Source organism: Sorex fumeus, unplaced genomic scaffold (assembly GCF_029834395.1).
Source record: "Sorex fumeus unplaced genomic scaffold, SorFum_2.1 ptg000086l, whole genome shotgun sequence".
Classification (NCBI taxonomy): Eukaryota; Metazoa; Chordata; class Mammalia; order Eulipotyphla; family Soricidae; genus Sorex; species Sorex fumeus.
This window is the reverse complement of record NW_026606143.1, coordinates 35,319,909-35,339,981: the sequence shown is the minus strand read 5'-3', so window position 1 is coordinate 35,339,981 and position 20,073 is coordinate 35,319,909. Positions and strand designations below refer to the sequence as shown.

Here is a 20,073-nt window from a genome sequence, read left to right as displayed (position 1 = left end):
TTCCACGCCCAGGGGCGGAGCGTCCGCGGGAAAACCCTTTGTGACTTTCCACGCGCGTCAGCGGCGGAAACGCGCGGGGGCGGGGCCCGGGCCGGAAGTGACGCAGCCCCGCGACGGCGCACTTGGACCCGATCGCTGGGGAGCTGGCGGGAGGGGGTCGCGCTTCCGACCTTCCTCCTGGGGCGCGCGGCGCGCTAAGCGTCCGGAGGCGCGACGCCGCCGCTGGGAGGGGGGGGTGACCTGCCGGTGGCCGCGGCGTCGCGGACAGGCAGGATGTTCCGGGGTCTGGGCAGCTGGCTGGGCTTGAACCCGCCGTCCGAGGGGGCCGGGCCTCCGGAGGGCGATGTCCCGCCCGAGCCGAGCTCCCTGGACGGGACGGAGACGACGGCCGACGGGCCCCCGCAGCCGGAGGTGGACCAGGACATCCTTCACCAGGCCAAAGGCCTTGGAAGTGAGTCGCCCCCGTCGGCCGAGCGAATCGGGGAGCGCCCCGATTTCTGCTCCCGACGCCCCCTGGCTCGCACCCGTCGGAGCGGGGAGGGGGAGGGCGGGGAAGGGGGACGGGAGGGGTGTTTCAGGCTCTTCTGGATGGGAGCGATCGGTGGGGGTCTGGGCCCCACCTCCGGCACCTGAAGTTCCCCAACTGCGTCACCATTGGCCCCGAGCGACCCGCCCTCCTTAGGCTTGACAAGGAACCTTTTTGTTTGGCTAACTCGCCAATGGTCACGCCCACGGCCTTCGACAAGAAGGGGGGCTTGGAGGGGCCAGATTGAGAAAGAGTCACAGCTGTGTCCGTCACCTTACCAGGAGCTGTGCGGCCGTTTCCCCTCATGGGGGGCCGGAGGGGGGGCGGGGGCGGGGTGTCGCGCTGTCACTGTCTCTGGCGGGAAACTTGCAGGATTGACCTGACTAGCCCAAGGCCAGAGGGAGCGGCTCCCGGTCATCCCTGGGTCATCCGTGTCGGGGTAGCCGTGAGAACCCAACTCTGCTCGCCAAGCCCGGCTCTTGCCGCGCTCTGAGTTGGGAACCAGAGTGACCAATCTACATACACACTGCTTCCCCTTAGACGCACACCCCCGCCCCGGCTTAAACAGTGTCCTAGAGCAGCAGCCCCGAAGCAGACTGTCCTGCAAGTGAAGGAACCGCCTAGCTGTAGACAGCAAAGATAAGGCGGCATTTTCAAAATCCTCTGAAAGGTATTTCAAGGGTGGGGGAGGGGGCTAGGTAGCCCGAGTGCTCCACCAGGGCAGAAACACCATTTCTTTTTTCTTTTTCCCCTTGGGTCACACCTGCCGATGCGCAGGGGGTTACTCCTGGCTCTGCACTCAGGAATTACCCCTGGCAGTGCTCAGGGGACCCTATGGGATGCTGGGAATCGAACCGGGTTGGCTGCATGCAAGGCAAGCACCCTACCCCACTGTGCTATTGCTCCAGCCCCAGAAACACCATTTCCACGTAGAGAGGTTCTGGTACTCAGAATGTTTCCACTGACGTGGCGGAACTGGAAAAAAAAAGATTTAACTCTGGTCAGTAGTACATTAAGCCCAACCTCAGCCCCCCAAACGGTCTAAGAGTAGTAAAAGCAGTGTGGTGTGAGAGAGTCCAGAGCTTTGGCGAGCTCCTGTTGCACACAGTGACTCGCTCTGATCCCCACCGCCTATGGGCACCCCCACAACACCAAGAGTGATTCTGAGCACTGAGCTAGGAGTAAGCCCCGAGAGAAGCTAGGGATGGCCCCCAGGCAACGACCACAATAACGAATGCAGGGGAATAAGGGGGGGGGGACAACTATTTCCTGTATAGAAAATTGGGAAGAAATCAAGCTGGCACCCTGAGGGCTCTGAGGAGGTGGGTTTGCTCACAGGGACTGTGTCGAGCTGGGAGAGTCACTCTAGGCAGTCAGGGTGTTGGGAGGGCTGGAACGGTTGCAGGGGTCAGAGAGACACTGTCCTGTATCCTCGTGGAGGGAGGGTAAGGAGTGGCTTCTTGAAATAATGAGCGCTTTATTGTCTGCTTGAAACTTCATATCTGCATTTGGTAATCATCTCTTTTTCGTGTGTTTTGGATGTGGCAATGTACTTTGGAGTTTCACTGTGCCTTGCTGGCTGTCGGAAGGCTGCTAGCTTCCCTTGGCGTCCTTGAGCCAGCATTTCTCAACCGGGAGCCCTGTGGGACCCGGGGCCACGGATGAAAATCACAAAAGTTGCGTGTGGTGGGGGGGCACAGTAAGAAATTTGAGGACAGTCGGGAGGACACAGGGACCACAGAAGGTAAACTGGGTCTGAAGGGGTTACTGCAGGAGAAAGGTTGAGAAACAGTGCCCGAGGCTACTTCATGAGGAGGCGGGTTCCCTAGTATAAGAGGTCCCAGAAACTCAATAACTACTCTGAAAGTTTGAGTTGGGGGCTCACAAGAGAAAACCCCGGTCCAGGTTTGCTGAGATGCAGCCACCAAATTTGGAGCGCCTCTGACAGGGTTGAAGGGGACCAGACCCTGGCCTGGCATTCAGCAGAGTCTGCCCCTAGCCGATTGGACGATTTTCCCTCTCTGACTTTCAGCTTCTTTGTCCTAAACTGGGAGTACTGAACCAATTCGTAGGCCCCGGGGCTCTCTCAAAGGGCTAAAGCACATACTTGGCATGCCGGAGGTTCAACCCCTCACTCCAACTTCCGCCCCCCACCCCAAAAAAAAACATTATTCAGGCTGGGGAGATATACAGTGGGCAGGGTTCTTGCCTTGCAGGTGGCCAACCGGCTTCTGTTCCCTCCTCCATATGGTCCCTCGAGCCCTGCCAGGACTGATTCCTGAGTGCAGAGCCAGGAGTAACCCCTGTGCTGGGTGTGGCCCCCAAAAGCCAAATCCACAAAGCGTTGTTCTTCCCAGGACAGTCGGGAGACTGAGACTATGAAAATGAAGGGGAATTAAGCATTTTCAGGTTAGCAGTCTGCCCTTCCCTTCCTCAAGATCACAGTTTCATCACACCCCGTCTTTGGGCCTGAGGCCCAGAGCCGTGGACATTGGACTTGTTACTTTCTGATAGCTGGAGCCATAGCACAGTGGGTAGGGCGTTTGCCTTGCACATAGCCAGCCCGGCTGAGCAGGGTTCGATTCCTCCGCCCCTCTCCGAGAGCCCGGCAAGCTACCGAGAGTATCTCACCCACACGGCAAAGCCTGGCAAGCTACCCGTGACATATTCAATATGCCAAACACTATAACAAGTCTCAAAATGGAGATGTTACTGGGCCCGCTCAAGCAAATTGATGAACAGCGGGAGGACAGTGACTTTCTGATAACTCTTATCTTCATTCTTTTTTAACCAGTTCATTAAAATCTGGGGTCAGTTGATCTTTTTTTTTTTTTTTTTTGACATTTTGGGTCACACCTGATGATGCTCAAGGGCTCCTCCTGGCTCTGCACTCAGGAATTACTCCTGGCGGTGCTCAGGGAACCATGTGGGATGCTGGGAATCGAACCCGGGTTGGCTGCGTGTAAGACAAACGCCCTACCAGCTGTGCTATCGCTCCAGCCCCCGGGTGCCACCTTGTAAGGAATGTTCTTGCTCCCCTCGTTTTGTTTGAGGTGTTTTTTTGCTTTGGAGGGCATCCCCCAAGGGCAAGTGTCCCATGAGCCTGTATTTCTGTGTCCTCCACCTTAGGAATCACTGAAACGAGAGAATTCAGATGATTACGTTAACGTGACATCTTTGCAATGGCAGCCCGCCCCTCAGAATACAATTTTTTTAAAAGCAAAAGAACTGGGACCAGAGAAGTAGTGTAGGGTGCTTACCATGAAGATGCGTCAGCCCAGTTCAATCCCGAGCGCCACATATGGTCCCCTGAGTGCCACCAGGTGTGGTCCAACCCCCATACCACACTTCCCCCCAAAATAGATGATTGTGATTCCAACATAGTCACGCTGGAACTGCCTGAGGAGCTTCTCATCCTCACTCAACTCCTAACTAACCCATGGTATTCGGGCTTTTTTTCGGGGCTGGAGCTATAGCACAGCGGGTAGGGCATTTGCCTTGCACGCGGCCGACCCAGGTTCGATTCCCAGCATCCCATATGGTCCCCCGAGCACTGCCAGGAGGAATTCCTGACTGCAGAGCCAGGAGTAACCCCTGTGCATCACCGGGTGTGACCCAAAAAGCAAAATAAATATGTATATTTTTTTCTCAGAGCTCTTTCAGGGGGGAAAAATCATAAATACAATAGAAAAAATCATAAGTAAATGTGCAAATGGAGCCAAGACTGTCTTCTCCACAGGCTATCTATTTAACTTCGCTTCGGCCGCAACAAAGAAGATCACGGACTCTGTTACCGAGACAGCACAGACCATCAAGAAGTCGGTAGAGGAAGGAAGGATAGATGGCATCATTGACAAGGTGCATTGGGGGTCTCTTGGAAACAGACTCATGTTATGAAGCTCATTCACAGCTAATCATTCCCTCTTAAGAATTTTGTGAACCCAAATAGAAGATCATTCTGATGAAAATAATAGTTATTGAGAGTCTTGATTTTTTTCTCTTTGTGTTCAAAAAAATGTTATAAACTGACTTCATTTAAATAACAAGTTTTTATTTTAATACGTTCTAAAATTCATCAATAATTTGAGGGCATGACTCAAGTTTCCCTCTCGTGAATTTATGGCCATTTCTGGGCTCTGGAGAGTACAGTGAGTAGGGCGCTTGCCTTGCATGGTCACCCTGTCATAGCTCAATTCCAGGTACGCCTTGTGGTCCCCTGAGCCCCTTCAGGAGTGAGCCCTGAGCACAGAGCCAGGAGTGAGCCCTGAACACTGCTGGGTGTGGCCCCAAAACAGAAAACTTAACTAGGACCTTTTCAGAAGATGATTATGCCCTTGCATCACGCAGTTAGGTTTTCACACTCCTAAGCCCTTAGGAACAGTTTCTTTAAAACTAAAGGAAGGTCTGGGCTGGAGAGATAGCACAGCGGGTAGGGCGTTTGCCTTGCACGCGGCCGACCCAGGTTCAATTCCCAGCATCCCATATGGTCCCCCGAGCACCGCCAGGAATAATTTCTGAGTGCAGAGCCAGTAGTAACCCCTGTGCATCGCCGGGTGTGACCCAAAAAGCAAAATAAATAAATAAATAAATAAAGGAAGGTAGGGGAGGGGCGGGGCAGGGGTGGGGAGTGCAGAGCGAAATACAGAGCTTGCCTTTCACGTGGCTAACCCAGGTTCGATACCCGGCATTCCACATGGTCCCCCAGGCACCACCACGAGTGATTCCTGAGTGCAGAGCCAGGAGGAACCCCTGAGCATCATCGGGTATGGTCCCAACAACCACAAAACAAAGTTGTGGGACCGGGGAGGTAACTCAGTGGTCTGTGGTGCAGGCTTCTAGAAGGAGTCTCCCTGAGCACCACCAGGCATAACCCCAAGCTAAAAATCAAATAATAAGACCCTCGGGAGTGAGTTTGTTTAGTTTTCTCAGATGGTAGGATACGGGCAAAGGGAACGTCATTTCTGTTGGCCATTATTGGGGAGTGGGGTTGGGCTCTGTGTTCCAGGGTCCTCTGGGGACTGCAGTTTGGGGGTCAAATCCAGGCCCCCTGCGTGCCAGCCCTTGGCTAGTCCAAAGGTAGTGACCAGTCTCAAGGCCAACCTAAGGGCTACAGATTACAGATCACAGATCATCCTGTTATTCGTCGATTGCCTCGAGCAGGCCCCAGTAACGTCTCCTTCGTCCTAGTCCCTGAGATTATATTCAAGGCTCTTTAGGAGAATGAGACCCATCATTGTTACTGGTATTTGGCATATTGGGTACGCCACGGGGAGTTTGCCAGACTCTGCCGTGTGGGCAGGCTACATTCAGTAGCCTGCCAGTTTGTCAAAGAAGGAATGAGATGTCATAATAAGATGTCGCACTACCTATAATGAAGGGAAATTGAATGCCTAAATTTGCTTAGATCTGCCTGCATGCCAGCCCTCCACCCTGCCTTGCCTGTAGCCGACCCCGGTTTCCTTCCCCTCACCCCGTATGGTTCCCCAAGCCGTACCAGGAGTGCGCCCTTGAGCACAGCGAGGAGTGGCCCAGAAACAGAACAAAACAAAAACAGGAAGGAAAGAAAAATGTTTAGCCACTCTTTACCCTTCATAAGCCTGGATGTCACTCATGTCATACTTACCTAATAAGAAGCTTTTCTCTTTTTGGGAGGGGGGTGACACCCGGCGATGCACAGGGGTTCCTCCTGGCTCTGCACTCAGGAGTTACTCCTGGCGGTGCTCAGGGGACCATATGGGATGCTGGGAATCGAACCTGGGTCGGCCGCGTGCAAGGCAAAGGCCCTACCCGCTGTGCTATCTCTCCACCTGCATAAGAAGCTTTTCAAGTAAATTTGGCTTTTCATATGTTTTTGAACAGACCATCTTAGGTGATTTCCAGAAGGAACAGAAAAAATTCCTGGAAGAACAGCATACCAAGAAGTCAGGTATGTACGGCCCAGAGTTGCTGCCTGGCGGACCGGGTGCAGGGTATTGCGCAGCCAGGGGCCGTGCTTAGGGCTGGAGAGACAAACTCCTAAACCTTCAGTGTTCAGAGGCAGTTCCTGGTGGCAGGGGGTTTGCGCGCAGTGCCTATGGCCCCCCTGGGGAGCCTAGCTCCAAGCAGGAGAGAGGCAGGTGCGTCCGAAGACGGGAGACACACAAGCAGGCTCGCTGCATTCTTTGCTTCTTTTGGGTCACACCTGGCGATGCACAGGGGCTACTCCTGGCTCTGTGCTCAGGAATTACCCCTGGCGGTGCTCAGGGGGACATATGGGATGCTGGGAATCAAACCTGGGTCAGCCGCGTGCAAGGCAAACGCCCTACAGGCTGTGCTATTGCTCCAGCCCCGGCTCGCTGCATTCTGGACTCATATTTCTCTTCCTTCTCTTTACTGAGTTCCTCACCCTTCCCCTCTCTGCTCTTCGTGCCTCCTCACCCTCTCGCCCTAAAGAAAAACCAACAAGGGACACGAAGCCTGTGCTAAGTCCTCTGACCTAGCTCCCAGCCTGCCGCTCCTCTCTTTGTGGGGTGGAGGGCCTGGAAGACATACCCAGCTGTGCTCAGCAGTCACCCCCGGCGGGCTCTGGTGGACCCAGTGGGGTGCCGGGGATCGAACACAGATTGACCGCATCCAAGGCAAGCGCCCTTTGGGCTGTACTGTTGCCCCTGCCCACCCTTCTCCTTCCGGTCCTTTAAACGTTTGCTCTTCCAGGATCACTTATACATTTTGCTGGTGCACATGCCCTAAACTGGCCTTAAGTCTTTGTTTGTTTGTTTGTTTTTTAAGTTTTATTAGTGAAACACCATGAGGTAGAGTTGTAGACGTACAAGTTTTTGTGCTTGGGTTTCAGTTATACAATGATCGAGTACCCATCCCTCCACCGGTGCCCATTCTCCACCACCAATGATCCCAGTAGCCCTCCCAGCCCCCCATCTCCCCCCGCCCCCCGTCCCACCCCGCCTATGTGGCAGGGCATTCCCTTTTGTTCTCTCTCTCCTTTTGGGTGCTATGGTTTGTGGCCTTAAGTCTTTGAATTGGGCGCAAGCAGAAAATAATTTCACTTGATCAAGGCCATACATTCAAAAAGAGCTGCCAGCCAAGTGCATCAGGCATTTCTGCGACTGGAAAGTGAAAAATGCGGAGCAGCTCTTGGGGACAAAGACGCTTGGCCGACCACAGCCCCTGGTGTTGCGTGGGCCACAGAAACATTGGAGGCCAGTTGAGGCACGGAGCTGTGAGCGCGGGACAGTGAAAGACTTGGCTTTCAGATCTGAGACGTTTGGGTGAGAGGAGGGGGTATGACACGCAGGGAAACACGAGGGCCAGCGAGAAAATCCAGCCAGGAAATGGCGAAAGCAACCAGCCAGCAAATGCAGAGCCCCTGGTCCAGAGAGAGAGAAGAGAGAGAGAGAGAGAGAGAGAGAGAGAGAGAGAGAGAGAGAGAGAGCAGACCGTGAGGGCAGCGAGGCCCCCAGCAACAGGGGTGAGGGGGCGGGACTGATTTGGTCCAAGGGTCCAGGTGCTGGCCACCATGTAATCTGAGTGATTTCAGTGATCTGACATGTGACTCGGTTCAGAGACTAAGGGACGGTGAGCGTATCTCATTAGAGCTTGTTGTTGGCACGCTGAAGATGTGCGTGTGGAAACGTTTTCCTTCCACGCGCAGACTCGGTGTGACCCTTGTATAACCCATCCTTCTCTCCTTCCTCTCTGCCACCGACCCCGCGTAGAAGTCGCGCTGCCCCCATGGGTCGACAGTCATGACGAAGAGACCATTCAGCAGCAGATCCTGGCCTTATCTGCGGTGAGTGCCTTGGGGTGACCCTGGCGGGGTTCCCTTCGACGGCCAGTGCGTGCTTGGTGTGGTTTGGGCTCTGAGGCCAACTCCAAGAATCGCACTCGCACCCTGAGCCATCTCCACAGCCTGGAATGGTTTGGGGCATTTTATTTTATTTTATTTTATTATATATATATATATATATATATATATATATATATATATATTTGCTCGAGCGGGCCCAGTAACGTCTCCATTGGAGACTTTGTTGTTACTGTGTCTGGCATATCGAATACTCTCGGTAGCTTGCCGGGCTCTCCGAGAGGGGCGGAGGAATCGAACTCGGGTCGGCCATGTTGGCCGCTTGTAAGGCGAACGCCCTACCCGCTGTGCTATCGCTCCAGCCCATATATATATATATATATATATATATATATATATATATATAATGAATCACCGTGAGATACAGTTGCAGAGTTACAAACTTTCATGCTTATGTTTCAGTCATACAACAGTGAGCACCCATCCCTAAACCAGTGCCCATTCTCCACCACCAATGTTCCCAGTATCCCTCCCGCCTCTCCCACCCCACCCCACCCCGCCTCTGTGGCAGGCACATTCCCTTTTACTCTCTCTGTCTCTCCTTTAGGGTGTTGTGGTTTGCAATACAGGTATTGAGTGGCCATCATGTTTGATCCATAGTCTACTTTCAGCACGCGTCTCCCATCCCGAGCGAACCCTCCAAGCATCATTCACTTAGTGGTCCCTTCTCTGTCCCAGCTGCCTTCCCCCCCAGCGTGTGAGGCCGGCTTCCAAGCTGTGAAGTGACCCTCCTGGCCTTTATCTGGGCCTTGAGTGTTAATCTCCAATTCTGTTACTTTATATTCCACAAATGAGTGCAGTCCTTCTATGTCTGTCCCTCTCTCTGTGACTCAGTTCACTTAGCATGATACGCTCCAGGTTGATCCACTTATATGCAGATTTCATGATTTCATCTATTCTGACAGCTGCATAGTATTTTTGGGGGCATTTTATTTATTTATTTATTTATTTTTGAAATTACGCCGTTTTTATTTGGAGGTTTTGAAGGGAAGGAGGGGGAGAACGTGAGAGAGAGTAGAGAGTAACCTACTCAAAAGGGAGCCCGAGCTTCTCCAAGGGCAGAGCGAGCCCCTACACACATCCCAGCATTAGACATGAAAACATGAAAGTCCACATCTCAAGAGGGAAGGTGTGGGCGACACATTTGCTCTGGCAGCATAGGTGCGCCACTGGGGGCATTTTCTTGATTTATTTATTTATTTTTATTAGTGAGACATCATGAGGTACAGTTGTAGACCCACAAATTCTTGTGCCTGGGTTTCAATTACACAATGATCAAATACCCATCCCTCCACCAGTGCCCATTTCCCACCACCATGGATCCCAGTATCCCTCCCACCCACCCCCCATCCCCTCATCCCCCCCTACCTTTGTGGCAGGACATTCCATTGGGGGCATTTTAAATACAGTTTTGTAAAATTCTCTGAGGCCTCCGGGACATGCATGGCCTAGACATCGTCTCTTTTCCGCATGCGCTTTGGACCACCCCAGTGAGAGGTGCTGGGGATCCCACTGCCACTCAGGGACTCGTGCAGTCCCGGGGATCGAATCCAGGCCTGGTGCATGCCAAGTCTGAGCCCATCTCTTTCCACGGGAGTGCTCCCATTCCGTGGCTGCCGTCCCGAGATAGCACGTTTGTGTCATGGGGTTCCCACGATCACCGTCCGCGGTATGGGACAGTGCCGAGGGCTCTGCCTGAACGCGGAAGGCAGGTGCCCATCACTGAGCCATACTCCCGGCCCCAGATTCTTTCCTTGCAAAGTGGGAGGCATAGCCTATCATTGAATGACTTAGTGGGGGCCGGGGGTGGTGTTTCTTCTTTTCTGGGTCACACCGGTTCTTCTTGAGGGTTCCTCCTGGCTCTACACTCAGGAAAGACTCCTGGCGGTGCTCGGGGGACCATCTGGGGCGTCGGGGATCAAACCTGGGTCGGCCGTGTGCAAAGCAAACACCCTGCCCACTGAACTATTCGCTCCAACCCCCAAGGAAGACATTTTTTGAAAAATTTTTATTAGTGAAACATCATGAGGTACAGTTGTAGACTTACAAATGTTCGTGTTTGGGTTTCAGTTATACAATGATCGAGTACCCATCCCTCCACCAGTGCCCATTCTCCACCCACAGTGATCCCAGTATCCCTCCCACCCCCCATTCCCCCCTCCCACCTTGCCTCTATGGCAGGGCATTCCCTTTTGTTCTCTCTCTCCTACTGGGTGTTGTGGTTTGCAAAAGAGGCCTTGAGTGGCAATCATGTTCGGTCTATAGTCTACTTTCAGTATGCATCTCCCATCCTGGGCGGATCCTCCCAATACCCTTTACTTGGTGTTCCGTTCTCTATCTGAGCTGCCTTTTCCCCCAGCAGGTGCGGCTGACCTCCAAGCCATGGAATGTACCTCCTGGTACTTATCTCAACTATTCTTGGGTGTTAGTTTCCTATTTTGTTACTTTATGTTCCCCAGATGAATGCAATCTTTCTATGTCTGTCCCTCTCTTTCTGACTCATTTCACTGAGCATGATACTTAAGGAAGACATTTTTCAAGGGCCTCTTGTGTGAGGTCATTGTTTGAAACATGCCGTAGCCATCCCGTTCCAACGCAAGGGATCGGCTTCTAAATGTTCTCGACCTGCCCCGTGTCCCCACGCTGGACAAAGGGACCAAGGGTGCTCTCAGACTACTTCAGGGCAGACAAAGAATGCCAGGGAAAGGCACAGTGCCCGGCTGTCTCGTGATGCACTTCCTCACGTCGGGTATCCCCCGAGCCTCGCTGCGTTCTGGGATGCAGTACAGGCTCTCCTCACCTCTGCCGCTGTGGACAGACGCTTCAGAGCGTCACCTCCTTCTTACCTGTGACTCCCCTGGGCTTGCCTTCAGCAGCTGGATGCTGGCTTTGATCGCTGCCCTCAGCACTCAGCCTCTGGCCCCACAGAGCGGCCCCCAGCACCTCCAGGACTGATTCCTGCACAGCCAGGAGTGGCTCCTGAGCAGGGCTGCTGTGACCTGCTGCCCTCCCCCCTCCAGAAAAAGATTTCAGACCCAAAGCTATAGTACGCCAGGAAGGGCATTTGCTTTGCACATGGCCACCCTGAGTTCAATTCCCGGCACCCCATGTGGTTCCCCCGAGCCCACCAGGAGTGATCCCTGAGCACAGAGCCAAGAGTAAGACCTGAGCACTCTTAGGTGTGGGGCGTCCCCCCCCGAAAACTAAAAAATAATATTTCAGTATTTTTCCCATCGATGATGCTGATATTATACTAATTGCGTTCTGTATTTTTCTCAAAGGACAAGAGGAATTTTCTTCGTGACCCTCCGGCTGGCGTGCAGTTTACCTTTGACTTCGACCAGATGTACCCAGTCGCCCTGATCATGCTGCAGGAGGATGAGCTGCTGAGCAAGATGAGATTTGCACTCGTGCCCAAACTGTAAGCAGCGGCCTTTGCGGGTTCCTGGGGGCCTTGCTCAGGGCACCGCAGCAGGGACGCTCCTGGAAGGGGCCACAGCAGTCTGTGAGCATAAAAACAGGCTCCAAGCCTCGGCCCTGCCACCTCTCCCTGTGCAGGAATAAATGCACGCACACACCCTGCACGCGCACGCCCGCGTACACACACTTAGACACTCATACGTGCACACACGCGCGCATATGCACACTTATATACACGTATACACGCATGCATACACACTTATACACTCACACATACACGCACGTACTCGCATATACGCACACTTATACACTCACACATACACATGCATGCACGCACGCATACCTACACACATACACTTATACACTCACACATGTACGCGCATACTCACATATACGCACACACGCATACACACATGTATACACTCATACATGCATGCCCACATACACACAAACTCATACATGCACCACGCATACACACACTTATATACACACACCCACGCACGCACACATATGCACACTTATACACTCACACATACACGCACATACTCACATATACACACACTTATACACCCACACATCCGCACGCATGCACACGTACACTTATACACTCACACATGCGCGCACATACTCACGTAGACGCACACACGTATACACACATGTATACACTCATACATGCATGCATACATATGCACACATAAACTCACACATACATGCACCACGCATACACACACTTACACCCACGCACACACACATACACACACATACACTCATGCGTACGCACACACAAAGTGCACGTATGCACACTTATACACTCACATACATACATACATGCACACATACACACACTTATACACTCACACGCACGCATACACACACTTATACACTCACGCACGCATACACACATTTATACACGCACGTGCACGCACAGGGCACCAGGGATGAGAGTGAACTTCCCTGGAATTTGGGGTGATGAGCCGCTTGATCCCACCTTCCTGGGGAAAAAGCGTCGGGCCCCGCCTTCTCCCACGGGCCCAAGGCCCTGCGGGACCTCGTGCTTGCACATAAGCGGGTCTTCCTGTCCCCTGTGCCGCCACCTCGGGGCCCTTGTCGGAGCCTGTCCCTTGTTCCGGGCATCCCTTTCTCACTCTCGGAATCTGCGTGTGGGCTTGGGCTTGCGCAGCCTCCGAGGGTAGAGAACTGTGTGTTCCCACACCCAGGACACTGCTGGCCCAGGCCCAGGAGCAGGAAGTGCCTGGCTATGGCGGCTGTCCCCGAGTGCACCACAGTCCCTCTTCCCCAGGTGCAGCTCAGGTGTCCCAACTCCTTTGGGGAGCTGGAGGCTCCTGAGTTTTGAATGCATTTGGGGGCCACGCCCGGGGTTGCGTGGGGCTTACTCCCGGCTCTGCACTCAGGAATCATTCCTCGTTGGCTCGCGAGAGCACGTGTGGTGCTGGGGGGTCGAACCCAGGTCAGCCACATGCACGGCAAACACCCTCCCTGCTGGACCATCAGCCCAAACCCACCAGCTGCCCTTTAGGACCCAGAGCCTGTGCCCGGCCCTCAGAGACGCCTGGGGCCACCCGTGCCTGGCACTCGGCGCTGCCACCCCCTAGATGGGCCTGTTTTCCCAGGAGGCCGACGCGACCACATGTCCATTTGGCTGTGAGCACTGTGAGCACTCTTCGCTCACTAGGAAGCAGCGAATCACTAGTGGGGTTCCACACCCCGTACCCCTCAAAAAGTTGCCTTTTGCTGCCAAGGAGAAGCTAGTCTTCCTTCTGAGCCACGCCTTCAGCTTTCTGATTCAGAAGCAAACGAGAACGAGGGCTGGAGCAATAGTCCAGCAGGGAGGGTGTTTGCCTTGCATGCAGCCGACCCCGGTTTGATCCCAGGCATCCCATATGGTCCCCCAAGCACCGCCAGGAGTGATTCCTGAGTGCAGAACCAGGAGGAACCCCTGAGCATTGCTGAGGGTGACCCAAAAGGCAAAAAAAAAAACCCACATGAGAATCTCCTTTGAGTTCAAAGTGCCCCTAAAATCCGCCTCTTTCAGTCTCCCTGGGTTGGAGCAATAGCACAGTGGGTAGGGCATTTGCCTTGCATGCAGCCAACCAAGCTGATCCGGGTTCGATTCCTCCGCCCCTCTCGGAGAGCCCGGCAAGCTACTGAGAATATCCCGCCCACACAGCAAAGCCTGGCAAGCTCCCAGTGGCGTATTCGATATGTCAAACACAGTAACAACAAGTCTCACAATGGAGACATTACTGGGCCTGCTCTAGCAAATCGATGAACAACGGGAGGACAGTGACAGTGTGATGGTCTCCCGGCAACGGATAAAGCCCATTCTCGCGTGTATCGTTTGTTCCCGCCAGAGTGAAGGAAGAAGTCTTCTGGAGGAACTACTTTTACCGCGTCTCCCTGATTAAGCAGTCGGCCCAGCTCACGGCCCTGGCCGCCCAGCAGCAGGCCGCCAAGCAGGACGGGAAGGCCCAACGCGGAGAAGACGCGGCACCGCTCACAGGTACCAGCGCGACTCGCTCTGCAGAACGAGCTGCGCTTCGCCGCTCTTACGCCTGGCCGGCCCGCGAGTGCAGGAACAGAGCGTGGAAAATTCCTTCCTTCCCAGAGGAAGTGGCCCCTGCACGGGCCTCTCCCCAATACCTCCCTGCCCAGCCCTCTCCCCAGTGGTGCTCAGAGCTCTACCCTTAGCTCCCCTTGCCTCTGTCTGTGTCTCCGTCCTGTCCCTATCATTCTCTCCCCTCTCACCTCCCCCCTGCATCTCCAACCATCTTCCCCTTTCTGTGCCCTCCACCGTGGGACTTTATATCCTTGTCTTCCACTCACTGCGTCTACCCTGTTTCTTTTTAGCTCGGGCTCTCTGTCTCTCTGTCTCTCTGTCTCTCTCTCTCTGTCTCTCTCTCTCTCTCTCTCTCTCTCTCTCCTTCTTTCTCTCTTTGTTTATTTCAGTTTTAGGACCACCCCAGCAGTGCTCAGGGCTTACTTGTGGCTCAACGCTCAGAAATCACTCTAGCCTGGCTCACGGAACCATATGGGATGCCGGGGATCGACCCGGGTTCAATCCCCAGCAACCTGTACAAATTGTCCCCTGAACCCCACCAGGAGTGATCCCTAAGTGTAGAGCCAGAAAGAACCCCTGAGCATCGCCAGGTGTGACCCAAAACCTTACAGAAAAAAATCCCCTAGGGGCTGGAGCAATAGCACAGCAGGTAGGGCGTTTGCCTTGCACGCAGCCGACCCGAGTTCGATTCCCAGCATCCCATATGGTCCCCTGAGCACCGCCAGGAGTAATTCCTGAGTGCAGAGCCAGGAGTGACCCCAGTGCATTGCCAGGTGTGACCCAAAAAGCAAAAAAAAAAAAATAAGAAAGAAAAAAATTCCCCTAAAGATAGGTTCACATGGCTATATTTTTTTATATATAACTTAAAAACAGAAAGAAGAATGTAAGAGCTCACTTATGAAAATTAGTGAGTATCAGTGGAGTTCATGCTCAGTCAGCTAATCAGTGGCTGAATAAATAACAGTATTCCTACATTAAAAAAAAGAAAGAAAATTAGTGAGTATCATACTACGGGTATTTTAGTTGTTCTTGTAAGTTGTGTGTATCAGAATTGAACCCAGCAGTGATTGTCTCTTTTATTCTCGCTTCTCAGAGGCAGTACGGCCCAAAACACCGCCCGTTGTTATCAAATCTCAGCTCAAAACACAAGAGGTAATACGCTTTCACTGGCGCATAGTTGTGAAGGTCTGGGAATGAAGTCACCCGGTGTTAGATGCCGCTTGAAACCGCCTGTGAGGGGCCAGAGCAATAGCACAGCAGGGAGGGCGTTTGCCTTCCATGCGGCCGACCCGGGTTCAATTCCCAGCAATCCTATGTGGTCCCCTGAGCACCGCCAGGAGTCATTCCTGAGTGCAGAGCCAGGAATAACCCCTGTGCATCGCTGGATGTGACCCAGAAAGAAAAAGAAAAAAAAAACTGCTTATGAATACAGGTCGCATCTGTCCTCAGGAAGAGGGGCAGTTAGGGACCATTGTTGAGCTCTCATCAGGGCATTGGACAGAATGTTGGGGTGATCCCAAGCGAGCGAGCACAGCACATGTTGGGCTCTCTCATCTAGTTACAAGCCCCAGAGCAGCTGAGAAGGTCCGCGGTCAGTGGGGGTCCATGCCCGGAGAAGGGGCCCGGTACAGTTCCTCAAGGGCGATTTGATTTTGTATGTCTGTCCCCTGCCTTACGACCTTGGGACATGACTTTCTCTAGGCAGATCGCCGAGCAGCTAGCTTTGGGGGCCTTTATTGCTCCTCGATTGAAGGGTCAGCCTGAAAAGGGCCCTGGGGGGGGCTGGAGAAATAGCACAGCGGGTAGGGCGTTTGCCTTGCACGCGACCAACCCAGGTTCGATTCCCAGCATCCCATGTGGTCCCCTGAGCACCACCAGGGGTAATTCTTGACTGCAGAGCCAGGAGTAACCCCTGTGCGTCGCCAGGTGTGACCCAAAAAGCAAAAAAAAAAAGGAAAGAAAAGAAAAGGGCCCTGGGAGCTTCCATCCCACACCGGAGCCCTGGCGGGTGGGCACCCGGTTCACTGGGTCGCCTGTCTGTGTCCCCGTGTTGCCTTCCAGGATGAAGAGGAGATTTCCACCAGCCCTGGCGTGGCCGAGTTTGTCAGCGATGCCTTCGACGCATGCAGCTTCGATCAGGAGGACCTGAAGAAGGAGATGGAGCAGCTGGTGCTAGACAAGAAGGAGGCCGAGACAGCGGCCCTGGAAGGTATTAGCGAGAAGCCCCTTCCGGGCCGAACACTTGGCTCTGCTGCACGTTTCCAAAGCGTTCTAGAACTTTGGCATCCAACTTGCTTCGGGGTGGGGAGGGGCGATGATTATGCCAGGTTTAAGGTGCGCCCAACTGGCTCTGGTGCAGTGCCCAGCACAGCAGCATGACCGGGTGATCCCGGGACCCCTGTCCCAAGCCGCGCACACCCTCGGTCTAGCATCTTCTGCCACCTGCCGAGTTAGCCACGGGGCAGAGGGCTTGAGTTCTGCTTGGGAGAGGATCTCCCCTCTTCCAAACAATATTTGCTGCTTGGGGTTCCAGACGATCCAGGGGTTAAACTGCATGCAGCCAGTTAATCCCCTGAGCCCCGCCAGGAGTGACCCCTTGAACACCCACCCAGCAAGGAATAAGTCAGCTGTGTCTCCAGAGCAGCACCACAGAGCGCCTTCTAGTGGCAGAGCACGTGTACTGCCTGTGTGCAGTTCTGCCAAGCAGCCCCTTCTCTGTTCCCTCACTGAAAGGTGGGGGTTGGCAGAGGTGACCAGGCCCCGCGCCCCCATGTGTAAGGCCTGCACAGGAATGAGAGGAGAAACGGGCCAAAGAGGCAAAGGAATTTGGCCGAGTCATCCCAGCCCAAGGATGGCCGCGAAGCTCGGGCCGGTAGAAGCTGCCATCCTGCTAGGGTTTATCTGGGGGTGTGTGTGTGTGTGTGTGTGTCTCGGGCCAGTAGAAGCTACTATCCTGCTAGGGTTTATCTGGTGTGTGTGTGTGTGTGTGTGTGTATCTGGGATGTGTGTGTGTCTCGGGCCAAGAGCTACCATCCTGCTAGGGTTTATCTGGGGGGTGTGTGTGTCGGGTGTGTCTGTGTGTGTGTGGCTCGGGCCAAGAGCTGCCATCCTGCTAGGGTTTATCTAGGTGTGTGTGTGTGTGTGTGTGTGGTGTGTCTGGGTGTGTGTCTTGGGCCAGTAGAAGCTACTATCCTGCTAGGGTTTATCTGGTGTGTGTGTGTGTGTGTGTGTGTGTATATCTGGGATGTGTGGGTGTCTCGGGCCAAGAGCTGCCATCCTGCTTGGGTTTATCTGGTGTGTGTGTGTGTGTGTGTGTGTATCTGGGATGTGTGGGTGTCTCGGGCCAAGAGCTGCCATCCTGCTAGGGTTTATCTGGGGTGTGTGTGTGTGTGTTGGTGTGTCTTCGTGTGTGTGGCTCGGGCCAAGAGAAGCTGCCAACTAGGGTTTATCTGGTGTGTGTGTGTGTGTGTGTGTGTGTGTATCTGGGGTGTGTATCTGGGATGTGTGTGTGCCAGGAGTAACCCCTATGCATGGCTGGATGTGACCCAAAAAGCAAAAAAAAAAAAAATTCCTGAGACTAGGACTTGCATTTTTTCTTTCACACATCAGGCTTGTGAAAAGCTGCACCAAGAATTCAGGGATAATCTTTGTATCTTTGATTTCTTTCAGAAGATTCCGCAGACTGGGAAAAGGAACTCCAGCAGGAACTTCAAGAATACGAAGTAGTCGCAGAATCAGGAAAAAAAGATGAAAACTGGGATAAAGAAATCGAGGAAATGCTTCAGGAGGAAGATTAACTCTTTCCTGAGTCAAAAGCATAATCCAATAACATTCTGTAACTGACATCTGGACATTCATTAAATCAAAAGGCACATGTGTAATTCCAAATTATTCTTTTTCCAAGCTAAAGCTTGACTCTTATATGTAAAATATATATATATATGTATAATGAATACAGTTATTCTAATCAAAGGGATGCTTTATATAATATTTCTTTAATATTTATCTGGCTAGAGGTGCTCTTATAGTTGGAATAAGCATCTTTTTGGGAGGGGGGCAGGTCAGAAGTTTGGGCCACAACCAGCTGTTCTCAGGGCTCACTCCTGGCTCTGTGCTAAGGAATCACTCCTGGCGGTTCTCAGGGGACCATATGCAATGCCAGGGATCAGACCTGGGCCAGCTGCATGCAGGGTCAGCACTGTGCCTGTGTACTCTCTATCTGGCCCTGGAATGGATATCTTTGCCACAGAAACACAAGTAAAGTTTTAGAGTTCTTTTTCTGTGAGGTGACAAGTAGAATTTATTCTTCCCTGGTGGATTTCTAACCATTCTGAGTGCATTTTTATTGACGCACATACCTTAAAAGTACTGAATGAATTGCTTTCAAGTTGACCAAATTGTACCAAAGAACTTAAGAGAAAGCACTTTTCAGAACTATTTTCTTGCTAGGTGTTTTCTAAAATTCCAGCTGATAGATGAGATAAACTAATTATCCTGATCTTGATGTAAACCTAGCACAATTTGACAGAATTGCTGCGCAGATGATTTTTTTTCCCCCTCTGGGGACTCTTCTTTCTTGTTTTTGAACTAACGTTTAATAATGTTACCCCTAACGTTTGCAGCAGGATTTTGTACAAAGCAGGGCCTTTTATCCTTTAAGCAATAATGGCCTTAGAAGCCCACTCACAGTCTTCTTCCAGTTGTTTAAATCGCCAGCACATATGAATGTTCTAGCTTCCGTCTGTCTTAAATCATGCATCTGTATATAAGAAATACAGTTGAGGGAACTTAAATGACCCAACCCTATTTGTATTCTGTGACTCCAGTAGCCCTGAGTTCATAGAATATGGTTCTTTTTTTAAAGTGCTTTGGCCCAGTGGTAGAATATAAGGCTTTGGGTTCCGTGTCTAGCACAAAAAAAAGTGATTTAATGTCTGAGTATTCCTAAGACATTTGCTTCTCAAACCTTTTACAGTTTTCAAGGATCCCTTCTTTCTGTTCTTGGCCACATAAAAAGTATTCTATGATCCTTTGACAGAGATACGGTGAAAAAGAGAATCAGAGGTTTGGATCGAAGCAAACTTGAGTTCGTGGTTTGGGCCCGCGCTGGGCTATAATGTATTTTGTGAAACCACGCACCCAGTTAGCAGAGATTTCCATGTGTGGCACCAATGTTTGCGGATTACTGAATTCAGATCCAGAAATGCCAACTGGCAACTGAAATAATCCCATCAAAGGGAGAAGTTTTTTGTTGTTTTGTTGTTTTGAATAGAATTTGCTGGGGGGGGGGGGCTGGGATGGAATTATGTCAAATGTTTCTTAAGTAGACGAAAATGCTAGATGTAAGCAGACCAGGTTATGACTGCTTGCTCTCAGTCTTACACTAAAACTTAATGATGACCGTTGAATAAATAAGAAGGAGTTCAAAGAAAGTTGAAAAACTGTCAGTTTTACAGGATGGTCTTACTGTGTTTAAAAGAATCTAATTGTGCACTGCCCCATGAAAATCAAAAGGGTAAAATAAGATTTTATACACAGCATAAAAAAGACTTATGCTATATTTGTATGGATCCATCAAGAAGTAAAATGTCTGATTTTGTAAGCTATGCTGGTAACTGGTGTTATTTTTTTATGTTTTTATTTTACTTATTTGGAGGGACTTAGGGGGATTTGGGGACCAAACCTATT

General features: G+C 52.1%; 1 protein-coding gene across 1 annotated transcript; it reads left to right on the top strand.

Annotated features, from left to right (window-relative positions):
* Positions 1–136: 136 nt before the first annotated feature.
* Positions 137–18,361, top strand: SYAP1 (synapse associated protein 1). Its single transcript, XM_056131297.1, has 9 exons — positions 137–451; positions 4,266–4,384; positions 6,386–6,452; positions 8,239–8,312; positions 11,669–11,808; positions 14,180–14,328; positions 15,479–15,537; positions 16,447–16,594; positions 18,055–18,361. Exons 1-9 carry the CDS (start codon positions 274–276, stop codon positions 18,180–18,182), a joined length of 1,062 nt encoding a protein of 353 aa, XP_055987272.1. The 5' UTR covers positions 137–273; the 3' UTR covers positions 18,183–18,361.
* The last annotated feature ends 1,712 nt before the right edge of the window (positions 18,362–20,073 follow it).

Coding starts and splice junctions, on each gene's coding strand:
- SYAP1 (XM_056131297.1), top strand. CDS start 274: ATGTTCCGGGGTCTGGGCAGCTGGCTGGGCTTGAACCCGCCGTCCGAG. Junction 8,313..11,668: donor AGATCCTGGCCTTATCTGCG/GTGAGTGCCTTG, acceptor TTTTTCTCAAAG/GACAAGAGGAATTTTCTTCG. Junction 15,538..16,446: donor CTCAGCTCAAAACACAAGAG/GTAATACGCTTT, acceptor GTTGCCTTCCAG/GATGAAGAGGAGATTTCCAC.